Here is a 19,668-nt window from a genome sequence, read left to right on the forward strand (position 1 = left end):
TTTTCCTGTTTCACATGTTAGGCTATGCCATCTATTTTTGGTAATTCCACGCCGGTGGAAACCCAAACAAAACACGCATTAGGGGCTCTAATGCCTGCATCTCAATCTCGTGGCCCATGTCAAACCTAGTTGCGGCCGCATAATGACGTGAAGAAATATTTTTTAAATTATTCACAAAAATGATTTAATATGAAGGCAATAGGCAGAATGTAGCCTGATGGGCAGTGTAGTGCGTGCTGCAGGGAGAATGGACTGCCATACCTGTGTGTGTGTGTGAGCGCGAGGAAGGGAGAAAAAGGAGAGTGGAAAGTCCGAGTTGACACCGAGCAGAATCGGGAGATGGAAGCATGTAAATATAATAATAACCACTGCAGCCAAAAAGAGTGCCTGACGAGCCCAGTTGTAAGTAAGCTGTTAAGACTCGACTGTACACTGTGTTCTGTTTTCCTCCGAAACAACCTTTTAACGCCTCTCTCTGTCTCGCTAGCAAAGTTGACCCAGACAAGTTAATGGTGGCTAGTTTTCGGCTACGAGCCCGCCAGAAGTCTCTTTACGACGGCTCGGAGCCGCAAACCTGTTTTATATACGCGCGAATAGTTTTCTATACGAGATCGCTGTAAAAAGTGCAGCCTTACCTAATGTCACCCTACAGTTTCTCATTTTATATTAAGATTTAAAAATCTAGTTGGCATTGGTATGGCGAGTAACCTTCAGTAATAGTAATAAATCACACAGCAATAGTACATTCATGTAGTTATAAAAAGCATGATAATATACAGTGGCTTGCAAAAGTATTCGGCCCCCTTGAACTTTCCCACATTTTGTCACATTACAGCCACAAACATGAATCAATTTTATTGGAATTCCACGTGAAAGACCAACACAAAGTGGTGTACACGTGAGAAGTGGAACGAAAATCATACATGATTCCAAACATTTTTTACAAATAAATAACTGAAAAGTGGGGTGTGCGTAATTATTCAGCCCCCTTTGGTCTGAGTGCAGTCAGTTGCCCATAGACATTGCCTGATGAGTGCTAATGACTAAATAAAGTGCACCTGTGTGTAATAGTGATGTGCGGATCGATCCTGAAATATCGATTCCTCCGATACCAATCATTTATGTTCTAGAATCGATTCTCACATTAAAATATCGATATTTTAGTAATTTAGGGTTAATTTGTAGTTTATCATTAACAGCAACACAGTGGAAAGAAACTATAACATTCGGATTGTCTACATTCAAAGGAACTACTTTCTCTTCCGCCTTTCATAGTCATGTGCGAAATACGGCTGTATAAATGTCTCGCAGCCCCTTGGCGTGCGCACTCGCAACAATGGCTGAGCGTAATTGAAGTCATGTGCGGACGTATTTTACCTCCACACACAGCTGAGACGTGGTTTGCAATACATGTGGCAAAAAAAGTGCTCCAAGAGTGAGGTGTTGTGGCCATACTAGGGAGACATTCAAAAGGGCTGTTGGGGGGGGATACATTTTACAGGGTTTATTTATCGGATAAAATACGTTAAATGTCACCGTTATTATTGGCCGGCCCGGAAACAGCGGGAGTGTCCAAATTCAGAGGAGGACCCGGCCTTCGCGGTCTAAAGAAAGCCGGGTAGTACGTCACGAGCTCCCTCGGTGGAGTGAAACTCAGCCGTCTGCTCCTTGCTATCTAAAATATAACCGGGAACTGACGTAAACTCTCGACCGTCTCACACTTATGTTTAACCATTTTCTGTTTGACGTTTATTCAGCTGTGTGAAAACCACGTGTAACCGAGGACAAGGGATGAGTAAACGGGGCAAAGAAATAATTGATCATTTATTTATTACATAAGTTAAACATACAAATTCCCAGTCGTTTCCAGACAGGACTTACAACACATCCTGCCGATATCCCAGCTGCGCATGAGACTTACCACACAAACTGTGCGAAATAACACTACAACCCGTCACACCCCGCTTAGTGACACTGCAATCGTGGCACACACTGCAAACAATTCGGGTCTCAGCGCAGCTGGGAATCAGTGCTATGTATGGCCTGTGATCTGAGAGATAAAGGGAAGTGGCACAAACAATTAAAATAAAAAAACAAAAGAGAGGTTAGTCCGCCCTTACAAAACTTACTCTCAATCAATAACCGCCTCTACGGCTGGACGGACTAACCAAAACAAAATTACAAATCAATCAAAAGAACAAAAAAAGGGACAGCAGAGACAGCACAGCTGAAAAACAAACAACATTATCAATTAAAATATTACCCAATAAAATAGCAATTTTATAAAACCATTCAAAATCATGAAACTAAAACAAACACTCAATATACCTACAATATTGATCAGTTTCCCTGCGCGCAGTCGATCTAGGGCTTGATCAATTCTTCTATTAAAATTCGTGGTCACACTAAAAAAGTCCAATGACACATTAAAAAATAGGCACATGCAATAGCAAAAGATCCAAACAAAAAATGGCAAAAGTCTCTTACCGACAGTATACCCACTCGCACCTGAGTGAATTAATTGCCTCTGGTTTTTTCCACAGAAGAGCGCTGACTTCACCCCACACACCCACTACCTTTTCACAGCTCTTCAGCCAATCACCTGGCAGCGAGCAACAAACTGCCAGGTGACACTTGTTACAACCCTCCCCTTCAAAGGGCATCGGCGACCCGACGATGAGCTGAAAAGAGAGCACACTTAAAATTTTGCTCATTTTATAATGGATTGTGGCAATTTAAATGGGTTTGAGTGCTGTCCAGCAGTCTTCCTCATTGACCTACGAGACCCTTGCGTCAAGCTGGCAACATCTTCCTCCCCAGGTTCTAGGTCCCCAGAACAATCCAAATGGGGCACCCCCACATGTGTGGGACTCAACGTCCCTTCCTCCAACACTGCAGAATCGCCTCCATCTCCCTGTTCTGTAAACATCTGTTCCACTTCATCAACCATACTGTTATTTGTGGCCAACATTCCGGTTAGATCATCCTGTTTTGACATTTGTAGGCCACTATCTTGGTCTCCATCCAATTCCCTGATTGGAATGTTTCTCAACTCAGTTCGATGTACTTGTCGAAGTGGACCAGTGTGCCCAGCAGGAGCGACTGAATATACTACGCCATGACCAGGAGGAGGTCGCACTACTTGAAAGGGCGTGGGATCCCAAAAATCTTGAATCTTATTGCGACCTCTTACAGAGTGGTTTCTCATATACACCAAATCGCCCTGCTCCAAATCAGGACTAGCACATTTAGAGGAATTCAAATCTCTCTGAACCCTTCTCCTTTCTAACCGTTGCTGCACAACATCATATGCAGCAGCCAAGGACTTTTGGTGTTCCTGTACCCACTCTTCAAGAGTGACGTCCTCATCAACTTCACTGCCAGCACCCAACCAAAAATCCACTGGCAACCGTGGCTCTCGCCCGAACATCAAATAATATGGAGTCATACCAGTTGACTGATGTACTGTGGTGTTATACGCATATGTGACTTGGGAGAGATGCCGCGGCCACCGGCGCTTTTGTTCAGGAGGCAGGGCACGCAGCAAGTCATGAAGTGTACGATTAAATCGTTCACATTGACCATTACCTTGTGGATGATAGGGTGTCGTCCGACTCTTCTCTATCTTATAAATTTTACACAGCTGTTGCACCAAAGCGCTTTCAAAATTTCGCCCCTGATCAGAATGTATACGGCTTGGAGGCCCAAATAAATGAAACCAATGCTTCACTAAAGCCTCTGCCACTGTACTGGCTCGCTGATCTTTTGTAGGGACAGTCTGAGTATATTTAGAAAAGATGTCAGTCATTACCAAAATATTCTCTTTACCATCAGTTGAGGGTTCAAGTACTGTAAAATCAATTGCCAAAATTTCATGAGGCCGAGATGCAGAAATACTACCCATAAAGGTTTTAATCTTTGGCACAACAGCCTTAGAAAGAACACACCTTTCACAATCTCTGCACCATCTCTCAATATCTGCATACATGTGCGGCCAATAATATCGCGAGCGCACCAACTGCAGTGTACGCTCAACCCCTTGATGGCCATGCTCATCGTGGAGTAAACGAAGGACGCGGCCCTGTAAACACTGTGGCAGCACCAGCTGGTCAACCTCCCTCACTCCATCAGGAGTATGAGTGCAGCGATACAACACAGACTCCCTTTGTTTCATCCGCCCCCATTGACGGACCAATTCCCTCGAACCCTTACCAAGACCATCTCTTTCCTTTGAATCTGGCAACCTGGCCACCTCCCAATACTTTAAGAAGGGACCAATCACAGGGTCTTGTTTCTGTAACGTACAGAGATCAGAGAAAGAACAACCAGGTAAAACGCTTATCTCTGCCTGAACACTGGGAACCATCTCACACTGCACTCCAATATCATTAGATAATGGACCATCCAATTCCATTACAGTTCCATGTAGGCGGGACAATGCGTCTGCATTAGCATTCTGAGCCCCAGGCCGATATTTTATGGTCAAATCAAAAGCGGCCAGCTCTGATGCCCACCTCTGTTCTGTGGCACCTAGCTTTGCCGTGGACAGATGGCTTAGTGGGTTATTATCTGTAAATACAGTGCAACGATGACCCAAAAGATACTCCCTAAACTTTTCAGTGACGGCCCACTTGAGAGCTACAAGCTCAAGCTTCATGGAACTATAATTTCTCATATTCCTCTCTGTAGGCTTTAAGCTCCGACTGGCAAAAGCTATTGGCCGCAATTTACCCTCATACTCCTGGGAAAGCACTGCCCCTAGACCCCCATAGCTTGCATCTACTTCCAATGTAAATGGCTTCTGAAAATCAGCAAAAGCAAGCACTGGTGCAGAAACCAGAGCAGCCTTGAGCTGATGAAAACTTTGTTCACACTCCAAATCCCAAAAATCCAATAACGGTTTTGGGGGGGTCCTACCTTTTCTACCTGGAGGGAGGAGTGCAGAGACCAATCTATGCAAGGGAGCAGCCATGCGTGAAAAACCAGCTATGAATCTCCTATAATAACTAGCAAATCCTAAAAAGGAACGCAGTTCTGCTAGATTGCTGGGCGTTTTCCAATCCCGCACTGCAGCTATTTTATCTGGATCAGTAGAAACTCCTTCGGCAGACACCACATGCCCCAAATATTTCACTTGCCTCTGGAAAAACTGGCACTTGGAGAGTTTCACTTTAAGCCCCTCTTTATCCAGACGAGAGAAGATTTCTTCCAACCGCTCCAAATGCTGTTGCACGGAGGATGAAAAAACAATCACATCATCCAAATACAAAAGCACCGACTGATGTCTGCAATCTCCAAACAAACGCTCCATCAGGCGCTGAAATGTACTGGGTGCATTACACAAACCAAACGGCATGCGGTTGAACTCAAACAAACCAAATGGGGTACAAAATGCAGTTTTAATCTTATCCTTCTCAGCCATTTCCACCTGATTATAACCACTAGCCAGGTCCAAAGTGGAAAACCACTGAGCACCAGTCAAAGCATCCAAGGATTCTTCAATCCTTGGCAGAGGAAATGCATCCTTTCTGGTCTTGGCGTTTAACTGTCTATAATCGACACACATGCGTAGACTTCCATCCTTCTTTTGAACAAGAACTATTGGGGATGAGTACGGACTACTACTTTCTCTGATGATGCGAGCTTGCAGCAGCTGTTTGATATGATCCCTTGCCAGTTCATACTGAGACGGAGGGATTCGCCTGTATGGTTGTCGCACTGGTGTTTCATCTATCAAAGGAATTTCATGAGTGATCAATTTACTACAACCAACATCCAACTCATTCTTGGCAAACACGCCGCTATACTTCTGCAATAAAACTTTTGCTTGCCGTTTCTCGCTCTCCTCAAGACTTTCAAATTCAGGCAAATCCAATTCCGCTGCATTGTCTGCCATTGTATGACTGGAAATATAAGCTGTACAACACTGTGAATTTACAGAGACCTGTATTTCAGAGTTACCCTCTGCTAGCACACTGGCCAGTTGAACTGTAGCAATCACCCGACGAGGTGTCAAATAGACATCAGTTTTACCAACATTAGTAACTGGAACAAAAGCCTCCCCTCCTTCTCCCTTTACCAATGAAGGAGACACCAATAGGCCTTCCGGGAGAAAACCATCATCAGGCCCGAGGGGTTCAATCAAGAGGTCAATAGGTGTATTCACAGGCATCTTTGGACAGGTAACAGGAACATAACTTTGCGTTCCAGCTGGAACACAGAAAGACTTCTTACCCTGTACTCTAACACGATGGGGTTCAGGAGAATTTGCCATGGCCTCCATCATTTGGCAGTATCTCAACGCTCTTCTCCAACCACGTGGCGCAGTCTTCAAAACTGGAGCTTCCCAGAGGTCAGAACCATATTGTTTACACAATTCAGAGTAAAGGGGGTTCAATACATTCATTCCTAACACACCAGGTACAGATATCTTTTTCTGTGCCATGTGGCTATCTGTTGGATCTCCCACAATCAACACCCCTCGACGAGGTAGGTGAATTCCCAGGATTGTAACATCCAACTCAATATACCCAGAATAAGGAATTTGTAGGCCATTAGCTGCTTTAAGTCCCAACCAACCACAGTCTTTAAGCTTTTTATCACTGAGATGAGAAAAGTTATTTTTAAAAGAGCTTTCTGTGATTGTTGTGACCATGGACCCTGTGTCCAGCAAACATGAAATAATAACCCCACCCAAATCAACCTCCCCTTCCAAGCATTCACCAACTAGATGACCGAGTTCTACATTACTGGAGCCTTGCAACCCTCCCACCAGTGTGTGGCTCTGTGCACTGGTGGGTACTAGTTTTCCGCCGCCCCAGTAGTTTGGCCATCAGCCCTAGCTGCTCTTTCATGCTGATTTCCATCAGAATTGGGTAATGTCGGGCAAAATCGGGCAATATGTCCAATTTGCTCACACCTAAAACAAATGGGTTTACCATTCACCGTCCTTCTACGTCGAGAAGTGTGATTGCTAGAAGCAGCCACCTCCTGTGGGTTTAATGCCTTAATGACCAACTCTAATTGTGTCTGTTGGGCTTTAAAAAGGGACACCAACTCAGCATATTCTGATGTTCTAGAATCGACACTTTCACAAGAAGCTTGCATATCTGCAGAGACTGAAACAGACTGATTATATCTAGACCTAAAAGGCTGATTCTCATACTGTGCCATCCACCTGGTCGCTTCGGCTCTCGCCTCACGAATCGTCCACTGTGGGTTGGCATTAATCAAATCTCTCAGCCTGATCCTCAATGTCAGATCTCTAACACCATCACAAAATTGATCACGCAGATCTTTTGAAGCTTTTCTTGCGGCTTCCTCATCCGTTTTAATAATCTGGTCCATTAAGGCCATCAAGGAATGAGAAAAGTCAATTAAGGACTCGCCTTCTAATTGTTTACGATTGAAAAATCTGCGTTGCAAAGAAATGTGGGAATCTAAGCAACTGTACATTTCTTTCAGTGTATCAAAAATTTTCTCAACATTTTCTTTCTGTTCCTTTGGCAAAAACTTTATCTCAGTGCGTGCAGTACCCTCTAAATGGTTAAAAATGATTTGAGCTTGCTCTTTTTCTGTTCTGCCTCTCGTGCGCACAAAGTCTCTCATTTGCTCAATCCACTCATCTAGAGTCAGTGAGCCCATATTGTCCAACTTCCCTGAAAATGTTGGCAACTTTCTATCCTGTTGTACGTATACCACAGGATTGGGTCTCACAGTCTCTGATTCACTTCCTGTAGCTCCTGTTGATGTAGAGGGCCTCTCTGTACCCACAGATGCTGTTTTCAAGTCTCTAAGTTCATTCTCCAACTCCTGTATACGTTGGGCCATTGTTTGTTGCTCGCTTCCCTCCATGATGGCGATCGAGACCTGGCTGCTCCTTCTCTCCAATCTTACAAACCTGTCCCTGCTGTCCTTACAAAATAACAAAACAAAATGGCCACTCCCTTGAAACCTGTCGACAACGCCAAAATGTAACCGAGGACAAGGGATGAGTAAACGGGGCAAAGAAATAATTGATCATTTATTTATTACATAAGTTAAACATACAAATTCCCAGTCGTTTCCAGACAGGACTTACAACACATCCTGCCGATATCCCAGCTGCGCATGAGACTTACCACACAAACTGTGCGAAATAACACTACAACCCGTCACACCCCGCTTAGTGACACTGCAATCGTGGCACACACTGCAAACAATTCGGGTCTCAGCGCAGCTGGGAATCAGTGCTATGTATGGCCTGTGATCTGAGAGATAAAGGGAAGTGGCACAAACAATTAAAATAAAAAAAACAAAAGAGAGGTTAGTCCGCCCTTACAAAACTTACTCTCACTCAATAACCGCCTCTACGGCTGGACGGACTAACCAAAACAAAATTACAAATCAATCAAAAGAACAAAAAAAAGGACAGCAGAGACAGCACAGCTGAAAAACAAACAACATTATCAATTAAAATATTACCCAATAAAATAGCAATTTTATAAAACCATTCAAAATCATGAAACTAAAACAAACACTCAATATACCTACAATATTGATCAGTTTCCCTGCGCGCAGTCGATCTAGGGCTTGATCAATTCTTCTATTAAAATTCGTGGTCACACTAAAAAAGTCCAATGACACATTAAAAAATAGGCACATGCAATAGCAAAAGATCCAAACAAAAAATGGCAAAAGTCTCTTACCGACAGTATACCCACTCGCACCTGAGTGAATTAATTGCCTCTGGTTTTTTCCACAGAAGAGCGCTGACTTCACCCCACACACCCACTACCTTTTCACAGCTCTTCAGCCAATCACCTGGCAGCGAGCAACAAACTGCCAGGTGACACTTGTTACACACGGAGGAACCCTTCCGAAGGATTAATAAAGTCAAATTTAATTTAATCAAATCTAATAACTTTAATCTCAGCCAAACCGATTTACTCACGAACAAATAAAACACTGAAAAAGCCAAACAATAACATTTTTAAGTTATCAAAGTGACTTATATATCATGTTTAACCCGAATAGGGAAAGAGGGGGGTGGGTTGAAGACGATCAGTCGGCTCAGATATTTGAAGTTCACACAGCTACATTCTCACCTGAAAATATGTTAAAAGTTTTTTTGCGACCCAAAAAGAGAAATAAGAGTAATATTAAAACTAAGTTGCTGCTGCCAGTGTTGGAAACTGGAATTGGCTGGGCCCGCTATGAATTCTGCAATATGATTTTTCAATTTTGTTGTCCTAGAAAATCGGTCGAAATTTGGGAGAATGGTGGCTCCGGGAGATTTTCGGGAGGGCACTGAAATTCGGTATTCTCTCGGAAAAATCGGGAGGGCTGGCATGTATGGTTGTGGCAACATCACTAACCTTGTCAAACACCTCAGAGTAAATCATATCACAGAATATGACGAGCGTATGTTGAGGTGAACTGAAGAGGAGGAGAGAGTCAGGTGCTGCTAGGGCGAGACAGACGTCTCTCACAGAGTCCTTTAGTGCTGCAGGCAGGCAAGGTGTTCAAATAGCACAACTTCATTTTTTTTATTTCTATATGAAGAACCCTGCATTATTAAGTGATAAGAACAAATAATCTGATGTCCTGTAATCATTATGACGCTATAATTTGAGATACTTTGTACAAAAACTTATTTTATTTATTGTATCGGTATCGGATCAGTATCGCCGATACCACCCTGAATATTACTTGGTATCGGATCGGAAAGAAAATCAGTGGTATCGCACATCACTAGTGTGTAATCTAACGTCAGCACAAAAACAGCTGCTCTGTGACGGCCTCAGAGGTTGTCTAGGAGAATCTTGGGAGCAACAACACCATGAAGTCCAAAGAACACAGCAGACAGGTCAGGAATAAAGTTATTGAGAAATTTAAAGCAGGCTTAGGCTACAAAAACATTTCCCAAGCCTTGAACATCCCACGGAGCACTGTTCAAGTGATCATTCAGAAATGGAAGGAGTATGGCACAACTGTAAACCTACCAAGACAAGGCCGTCCACCTAAACTCACATGGCGAACAAGGAGAGCGCTGATCAGAAATGCAGCCAAGAGGCCCATGGTGACTCTGAACGAGCTGCAGAGATCTACAGCTCAGGTGGGGGAATCTGTCCATAGGACAACTATTAGTCGTGCACTGCACAAAGTTGGCCTTTATGGAAGAGTGGCAAGAAGAAAGCTATTGTTAACAGAAAACCATAAAAAGTCCCGTTTGCAGTTTGCTACAAGCCATGTGGGGGACACAGCAAACATGTGAAGAAGGTGCTCTGGTCAGATGAGACCAAAATGGAACTTTTTGGCCAAAATGCAAAACGCTATGTGTGGCAGAAAACTAACACTGCACATCACTCTGATCACACCATCCCCACTGTCAAATATGGTGGTGGCAGCATCATGCTCTGGGGGTGCTTCTCTTCAGCAGGGACAGGGAAGCTGGTCAGAGTTGATGGGAAGATGGATGGAGCCAAATACAGGGCAATCTCGGAAGAAAACCTCTTGGAGTCTGCAAAAGACTTGAGACTGGGGCGGAGGTTCACCTTCCAGCAGGACAACGACCCTAAACATAAAGCCAGGGCAACAATGGAATGGTTTAAAACAAACATATCCATGTGTTAGAATGGCCCAGTCAAAGTCCAGATCTAAATACAATCGAGAATCTGTGGCAAGAAGAAGGGGCAAAGATTTCAGTCTCTAGATGTGCAAAGCTGGTAGAGACAAACCCTAAAAGACTGGCAGCTGTAATTGCAGCAAAAGGTGGTTCTACAAAGTATTGACTCAGGGGGCTGAATAATTACACACACCCCACTTTTCAGTTATTTATTTGTAAAAAATGTTTGGAATCATGTATGATTTTCGTTCCACTTCTCACGTGTACACCACTTTGTGTTGGTCTTTCACGTGGAATTCCAATAAAATTGATTCATGTTTGTGGCTGTAATGTGACAAAATGTGGAAAAGTTCAAGGGGGCTGAATACTTTTGTAAGCCACTGTATTAAGTAATCCAAAGTATTCAGAATACGTTACTGTCATTGTGTAATGTAACGGAATACGTTACAAAATACATTTTAAAAGTAACCTTCCCAACACCATCTATCTATCTGATCTCCTGCTGAATTTGTAAGTTTATTTAATTTAAAAAGAAATGAAAAGTCTAATTTCTATTGCAGTTTAAATATTATTGGAGTGAAATAAGATTACCAGGCAAACTATGACTCTGTTTCTTGTAGTTAGTCACCAGGTTTACACACATCTCATGAAGGATTTTTGGGCCACACCGCTTTATAGAAACTCTAAATCCTATTGGCTGCCCTTTGGCAATTTGAAGCTTCAGCTCCCTTTCACGGATTTTCTATAGACTGAGGTCTAGAAGCTGGCAAGTCCATTCCATGGCTTTAATGTGCTTCTTGAACCACTCCTTTGTTGTCCTGGTGGTATGTTGTGGGTTGTCATGCTATCAATGACCTCAGTGTTCTGGCTAAGGGAAAGTGGTTCTCCTCCAATATTTTATGATACATGGCCCATTCCATTGGCCCCTCAATTAGTCCAAGTCATCCTGTACCCTTAGAAAAACAGCTCCAAAGCATAATCTTTCCATGTCCTTGCTTGACTTGGGGGATGGTGTTCTTTGGTTCATTCTCAGCATTACTCTTCCTCCAAATATGGTGGGTTGAGTTGATACCAAAGAGCTTGAACTTTGTTTCATTTGACCACACCAATTTCTTCCAAACCTTCTCCGAATCATTCAGATATTCCCTGTAAAACTAAAGACAGATGTCTACATGTGCCATCTTGAGGATTTGGGTGGGTGGGAGGTGCTGTTCTTGGTGACTGTCCTTGGTGACTTCCCAACTGCCCTTTTAGGTTGATCCACCACCTTTCTCATTTCTCATTCTTCCATTTCTGAATAATTACAGCAGTAGTTGTCATTTTCTCACCAAGCTACTTGCTGGTCTTGCAGCCCGTTCCAGCTTTGTGCAGGTCTGTGGTCTTGTCCCCGATGTCCTTTGACAATTCTTTGGTTTTGCTCATATTGGTGGAGAGGTTGGAATGGAAAATGATTCTGTGGACAGGTTTGATGTATATGCATAACAAGTTGCCCACATGGCAACTCATGATCTGTGTGGCTATATGGCACACAGATCAAATACTTAATCAATGCCATGCAAATCGATTTAGAAATTGATTTATAATTTTTTTGAAATGTGCTTTGTTCTGGATTTTTGGTTGATATTCTGTTTTTCTCTATTAAAATGAGACTGCAATAAAAAGTAGAGATTGTTCATTTCTTTGAAAGTGAGCAAGCCTACAAATTCATCAGGGTATCAAATAATTATAGGAGTCAAAATACATTCATAATCATGGACAACCATAATTAATATTTTACCTTCGACTTTGTAAAAAATGATGGTATCTGTGTACATGGAGTACGTGCCAGTACTTCTGTAATGCCGGGAATGTGGTAACAATGTAGCCCTCCTATAGCTCTGCTGTAGTTCTCAGAAAGTCAGCACTGCTACTTTTATGGAAAACAGTAATCAGTGCAGGGTAACTCAAGTTTAGTCACCTTTTGACCCGAAATGACTAGCTCAGCGTCAGAGGAGTGTCGTGGACTGATCTTTTCCTGTTTCAGCCAACCTGTTGCAGGTTGACTCTTACACCTGACTTTTCATTTTTCCCTCCTCAGCTGACAACAAGACAAAGAAGAAAATCACACATCGGGAAAGAAAGCAGGATTTCTCGGCCTTCAAGCCTACCGACAATGAAATGAAGGTTAAAATATCACCTCAGCTTCTGCTGGCTACCCTGCGTTTCCTAGCAACAGGCAAGTGGGCTGCGTTGCTGCTTGACTTCCCCCAGTGTGCCCTCAGCCCCTCACTGTGGGGAAAGTGTGTGTGTGAGTGTGTTTGTGTGCCCATACGGACTTTGAGTTTTGGGCAAGTGGGTGTAGAGAGGAGGAGGTGTGAGTATTTGTGTAGCATGAGTAGCCGTTGTGTGCGTCTATGTGTGAGGGAATGAATTGCGTGGGGACTCACAACAAGTGTGCTGGTATGTATGTGTAAAGAGGTGGAAGGCCTCTCTATAAGCCCAACACAGGATGTCTGCAGAATGGACACGGGTCCAAAAAAATGCAGGCGTTTATTTGCTTGCGTGTCATGCACAGAAGGTTACATGTTGAGATCTTTGCTCACAGCTTTAAAAACACCACCCTGTTTGCTTACACTCGTTCCTCACTGACATCACGTCCAGGATTTTTGGCCTATAATCGCAGTTCTCACACAAGTCGACATACTTGGTTACTTACTAGCGTAAAATGTGAAATATTTCACCCGCTTTCCCTCGGGAAATGGATTTCAGAGCAGGCAGCAAGTACTACTACACCAGCAGCAGCGGTTCACTATGCCTCATTGCAGTTGGATTTGCTTTAGAACTTTGACCTGGCAGCTAAGCGTTGATTAAGTTCCTCTAAAGGCTATTAGGGAGTTTAGTTCCTGGTGGTGGAGCCAGCAGCCAGCTGACACATATCACCGCTGATGAGTTGAAGGAGCTGATTGGCCCAATAGGTGGTTGAAGAGGACCAGACACAATGAGGGGGAAGGGGGTGTCTCTATTAACATTTATTGAAATTTTTGGCCCCTTATGTATGGCTCTCACCTCACAAAAATGCAGTAACGGTTTATACAGTTTCTGCAGCAGCACAATGTTGCTAATATTTTGTATTTTTGTTATCATGTAAAAACCAAACCATCAAAATGTTAACTTTTTTGTTAGGGTGTGGTTCTTACAGTAATTTAATGAATTGATTTGAGGGGGAAATGCTTACTTCAGCAATATTCTGTCTTCCTATTAACTTTAATGAAATTTGGCATGGTCATTCATCTGGAGCTTGGTAACCGACAGATAAGCGGCACTGATCGCATGCCCGTGATTCATCTTTCGCCTTAGCGAGTAATTTGTCAGCCACTGCTATTTGTACTATTTGTTTTACTGCAGCAGATGATTTTTCCAGCTATAGCTCTTATTTATACTTTATTTAATTATCATATGATCACTTTGCCACTTTCGCAAGAACCAATCTTTCATCCAGTGTTTAAGAACATGTTTCACCTAGTTAATGTTTTTTAAACTTTTGTGTAAACCAGAGATAAGATAAGCTACAATTATCCAATATCTGTTTAACATGCGAGACCCATGGTGACAAATATTTCCCATTTTATCCTGGCTGAGCAGATAGTTGTATGCTAGTTCACTGAGTTTAGTTTCCCTTATGTAATCCTTCTCTTTATGACTATGATACAGAGTGGGTCCGATCTTCCCTGCTATCCATGGACAATATATGCTTTAATTTTGACTTTAAGAACATATGGAATGTAAGCTCCAGAATTTAAGTGATTATCCCTAATAGATTACACAAGTGATCTATTTCTATATCCCCTGTTTTGATGTTGGAAGAATAAGTTTATTGTCTACATATATCATTACCCTAAACTAAATATATTTATTGCCATGCCATCAAAATTAATAATCTGTGAGCCATTTTCTATTAAATAATCCACTAGGTCAGTGATAAATAATGCAAACAACAATTATACAATTGATTCATTTAAAATCCTACAAAGACTTGAAAATACACATGATTTTATTTTTTTAATCTTAAAATTTCCTCTAATATGAGATTTTAATCTCTGAAATTCCTTACTGCGACAAGTAAAGGAACAAAGCCTTGTAAAGGAATCTTTCCAGAAATATCCCAGAACCTACATAACTTTGCATTTGATATATTTACGTTAGGTTTATGTGGTTAACTCAAAAACTATACCTCTGTCATTATTAAAATCCAGTTTTACAGTTTCATCTTTCACTTTTCCTCTTTTTTAAACCGAGAATTTCTACTAAGTCGGTTTCTGCCACTTTTGCTGATGTCATTTTCAATATAATCTTTGTCTAAAATCAGTTTAAAACAATATGTTAGAAATAAAATATTAAGAATACAAATATAAGTTTGCCGGGTCTTTGGTTTAAAAAAAATAGGCCAGCTTATATACATGCCTTTCTTTGGATAAATGTAAGTAAAACTGCCACATTTAAACACATCAAACCTTTGTCTGCACAGGTAACAGCACCATGTGGCCCCCTTGGAAAACTAATTGCCCATCCCCAAACTAGTATGTGCTCAGTGGCAAACAAAATTTTCAAACCATCAGGTGACATCACGGTGGCGTTTTTCTTGTAAATAGTCCATGAACAGTAATACGTTTTTAGGACTAATTTCTTTTATGTTTTGGGATTTTCATGGCAATAAGGGAGATATATAAGAATAATTTTATTACATTGATATAATTATTTAACTTTTCATAAGAAATGAAATGTTTTGTCTTACCACAGTCTTTTTCTCTCCTTGTCTCTTCAGAGGTTGAGCCATTTGCACCGATGCAGATGTCAGAAAAGATTCTGCTGCGCTTGTTGAAGCATCCAAATGTGATCCAGGAGCTAAAATACGATGATAAGAACAAGCGGGCACCAGAGCACTACCTCTTCCACAGGAACAAACCTGTGGATTATTTCATCCTCATTCTGCAGGTGTGTGGACACAACGAGTTTCAAGGTGGACGGATACATCAGTAGTCTTTGATTTTTTATTTTTATTTTTTAAAACAACAACAAAAAACCCCACTACATAACCAGTTTGGGAAAATGTAAATATTGATATGTATTTTAGGTTTAACATTAAAAAAAATAACGCAGGTATTCTAACTCTGCTCATGCAGGATAAGTTCGTTTTACCTGCATCATTTAGTTCCATTATTTCCTTCTGCCGTCACTACAGATGAATAAACAGTATATACTATGTGATCAGTTTAAAAATGCTGCTTGTAGCACTGCAAGCATTCGTTTTCCTCTGGCCTACAGTTTTTCACGGTGTAGTCATCGATCTAACAGAGTTGTACTGCCCGAGTTTGTTCCCACAGAAGCCATGCATCCCTAAGGTATGCGCGGTATGACTGTACTGTAGGGCAGTTTAAACTAAAACAAGCAATAATACTATAGATAAGAAGCTAATTAGTTATAATAATGTCTGACCTAAGAGATACAGCATTTTAAAAGACCAGTGCCACATACCATAGCATTTATAGCATGAGCAAATTTATTGTGCCAGTCCCTAGACGGGTCTTTAAAGTAGTACCATAAAATGAAAGATAAACCAGATGATCCATGACTAATCCAAAAATTGTTTCAGTTTGAGTTTAAAGTTGTTATCCTGTTTGAGTTCTTTGTGGTAAGCGTGAGAATGTGTGACATCAGTATGTCCCAGATGAGTCTAACCCTGATGAAATTCAGTGAAATCAAACCATGAAATATTTACCTTCTTGAGAAAATTTCAGTCGTGTGGTTTCTTAGCCAGACATTAATTGCACAGTCATACAGTATGACCAATACGAGTCCTGCTTATAACCAATAAAATACTTAATTATTTACTTATTTAGTTAATTACTTCTCAAATGTATTCAGTATATGGTTCATTAATCTTGGAGAATAATTTATTTGACAAATAACTTCCAACATTTAAAAAAATTAGACACAGTTGTCCTGATAAATTGTTTTGTTTATCTACAAGAAATAGAAACAAGAGTGTTCAGTATCATCTATGCGCCTAAATAATGCAATAAGCAATAAAGAAATAAAGGTTTGGGGTAAACACACTTTACAGGTGTTTTGGATAACGTGTCACAGTCAGGCTGAATTTGTCAAGTTCATCAGTACCCATGTTCATCTGAACAAGGAGTTAGAGAACTCTTCTTGTTCTTCTTGTGCCTGCTTTACTATTACTGTGGAACCAATCGCACATAGTTTTGGACAATGCATACGTCATCTAAGCATCTTATGTGCATAAACACATCAAAGCTGAAAACAAGCAGGCCAAAAACGGAACCCTGTGGGATTCCTGCATTATCCTCAAAATGAAGTTTTCTGATTGTTACACAGTGTTCACATTTAAATGTTATAATTTGAACTATCATAGAGTGTGACAGGAAATGTCTTAGAAAGTCAAAGTTAAGCATCATTCAGAAAAAAAACTTTAAATAGGAACCAAACTGAACTTAAAACCTTTTAAAATCCAAGCTATGACACCAGCCTTAATGAAAATCTTTCACCCTGCAAATCTTGGAAACACATTTGCGTAATAATTATATATGATAATATATAATAGTTAGTGTATTCAATAGTGTATAGATCACGGACTTCTGCACTTCATGTAGCTTTAGTCTCAGGTCTGAAAGCAGCCCTGAATTTCTGCACTGTTTCTGATATGCCGCTGGAGCCAGCACTATTGTCTTATTCAGGGAGGGTATTGGGACTTCTCTGTACGCCTTAAAGGGAAGTCCCAAATAACTGTTCCTAAAGTGAGTTCAAAGTCTTTATTGCAAAGGTTTGCAGACTTTGTATATTTCCCCTATCAGGTCACTAAGTCGACATGTATATTAGCCTTGGATTAAATAAGGTTCTGCTTGAGCAAGTGTGGGGTCATTGCCCTTGAGACCCAGCTTAGAAGCAGATTGGGAGCTATTAAACAGAGTGAGGATTTTCTACAAGTAGTAAAAAGGAAAGGAAACAAGGGAAGCAGGGTGGATTTATTATAATCTCACAGACAGGAAGTAAAAAATAAAGCATAAAGTTAAAGGAAATATCGTAAAACCAGCACAAATAAGTAATCTTTTGTTTAACTAAGCTGATAAGTTGATATATAATGTGTTGAGCACTTACATACTTTTAAGATAATTCATGATTCTTTTCCTTGGCTGTCACAGGGGAAGGTGGAGGTGGAAGCAGGAAAAGAGGGGATGAAGTTTGAAGCGGGACCATTCTCCTTCTATGGGATAATGGCTCTGACAGCCTCACCAGGTAAGATTTCTTGATCTAGGTCTTAAATTTTTATACCCATGAAAGTGAATCCTAACTTCTAGGGAATCTCACTCGTCAGCCTCCTTTGAGAGGGTCTGGACAGAAGAATCCGCCTGTTAGTTTTACCTCACAATCAGGAGCAAAACTGCAGTTTTCGTTTCACTCATTGTGGAATACTTGGAGGTGGGTGGGACTTTGCCAAACCGGTCTACATGTGTTCTGTGAACTAGTGGAAGTTTGGTTTGCATCAATGGCGCTGATGTCAAGCTCACTTTAGGTGGGTGTTTGACTAAAGTGTTGTTTGTCACTGATTCTGGTTCACAGGTATGGGCAGAGTAAAGCAGGAGATGAGGATCTTGTACTGATCTGCTGCGGGGAAGAGAGAGCTGAGCTTAAAATTGAAGATGTTGAGTCACCAGTTGATTTAGGTTCCTAGCCTGACTGAAACAGTGAGGTTACAGCTACAAATGGCAGAAATGAGCTTCCTGCAAAGGTTGTCTGATTTGGGAGGGGCTTAGAGTAGATGTGAGGTGATTCAGGCTCTGACAGGATGCCTCCTTGGTACCTCCTAGGTTAGGTGTTTTGAGCATATCCTACCAGGAGGCCCGTCCAAGATAGACTCAGGACACACTTGAGAGGTTATATCTCTCAGACTTGGAAATATCTTGGGATGGGGAGGTCTGGGCATCTGTGCCTAGACTGCTGCAAATAAAGGGATTGCTTTCTACTCTAGCTGAGCACTTGAAGTGCTTTTTGCTATTAGTCTCAATAACACACTTTGTTTTTAGACCTAAGCACTTTATCTAACATTGAAAGTGCACACACACTCCAATAGTTGCATTGTTCAGTATCCAAAGACTTCCGCATGTAGCTAGGGATCGAACCACTGAACTTCTGACTGGTAGATGACCTGCTCAAGCGAGCCATCCACCCCATAGCCAGAAAACTGGCAGAAGATGGATGGATGGAAAGAAAACCCTGTGACAGAAAAATGATATTATTAGTAAGTAAAATGTTAAAATGCAGCTGGACGAGTAGCTCTTCTCTCTGGGTTTGTGATATAGACCATTTACAGTGTGATCCACTGTAGCTTGTTTCCAGTAAAATATGTTATAGACTGCTCATATGAAGAATTAGAGGTTTTACTACTTCTTTATGCTTTATAGGTACTGGAGGTCTTATAAGACTTGCAGCGCACTATGATTTACTCATAAAATTGTCATTTTTCACCTTGTTCTCATGCAACATAATTTTAAAAATTACGTATGGATAAAGTACTCATCATGGGGGGCAGGGATAGCTCAGTAGGTAAAGTGGTCGCCCCATGATCGGAAGGTCGGCGGTTCGAATCCACTTAACGGCTACCCTGAGGTACCCCTGAGCAAGGTACCGTCCCTACACACTGCTCCCTGGGCGCCTGCTTAGTGGGCTGCCCACTGCTTCACTGAGTGAATGGGTCAAATGCAGAGAAAAACAAGTAATTTCCCCATGGGGATCAATAAAGTATCCATTATTCTTATTATGTTACATGAGAAAAATGTGAAAAATGCCACTTTTGTGAGTAAAAAATAATATAATAATAACTCATAAGTCCTAATATGATAACATAATAAATCAAGAGAGGTCATCAAAATGCATCATCTAGTGATCCACTCATTCTTCTCTGTTCATTCATAAACTACAGCACTGTCCTCGGCTATTAGACTGATTCATTTGGGTGGTGTGATTTGAGAGACACCTACTGGTGAAACAGTAGAATAACTCTCCTG

The 19,668-nt window shown here is 41.4% G+C and overlaps 1 protein-coding gene and 1 long non-coding RNA gene across 8 annotated transcripts in view; one reads left to right on the top strand and one right to left on the bottom strand.

Annotated features, from left to right (window-relative positions):
• cnnm2b (cyclin and CBS domain divalent metal cation transport mediator 2b) overlaps window positions 1–19,668 on the top strand; it is a 60,431-nt gene that overhangs the window by 31,021 nt on the left and 9,742 nt on the right. For 3 of the 4 annotated variants that reach the window (XM_076885156.1, XM_004538959.5, XM_004538960.5), the window contains 3 exons: window positions 12,684–12,821; window positions 15,408–15,577; window positions 17,806–17,899. In XM_076885156.1, the coding sequence (XP_076741271.1) occupies window positions 12,684–12,821; window positions 15,408–15,577; window positions 17,806–17,899 (402 nt within the window). The remainder of the gene's footprint in view (window positions 1–12,683; window positions 12,822–15,407; window positions 15,578–17,805; window positions 17,900–19,668) is intronic. The other variant, XM_004538961.5, reaches the window with a different exon arrangement.
• Window positions 1,785–8,833, bottom strand: LOC112430155 (uncharacterized). Of its 4 annotated transcripts, XR_013099023.1 has the most exons (5): window positions 8,688–8,833; window positions 8,533–8,605; window positions 2,488–8,249; window positions 2,333–2,405; window positions 1,785–2,050 (listed from the first exon to the last, which is right to left on the bottom strand). It is a non-coding gene; the product is annotated as an uncharacterized LOC112430155 (long non-coding RNA). The 4 variants fall into 4 exon arrangements; XR_013099022.1 differs by having other exon boundaries at window positions 1,785–2,405; XR_013099024.1 differs by having other exon boundaries at window positions 2,130–8,249.

The sequence above is a fragment of the Maylandia zebra genome, linkage group LG6 (genome assembly GCF_041146795.1).
Source record: "Maylandia zebra isolate NMK-2024a linkage group LG6, Mzebra_GT3a, whole genome shotgun sequence".
Taxonomy (NCBI): Eukaryota; Metazoa; Chordata; class Actinopteri; order Cichliformes; family Cichlidae; genus Maylandia; species Maylandia zebra.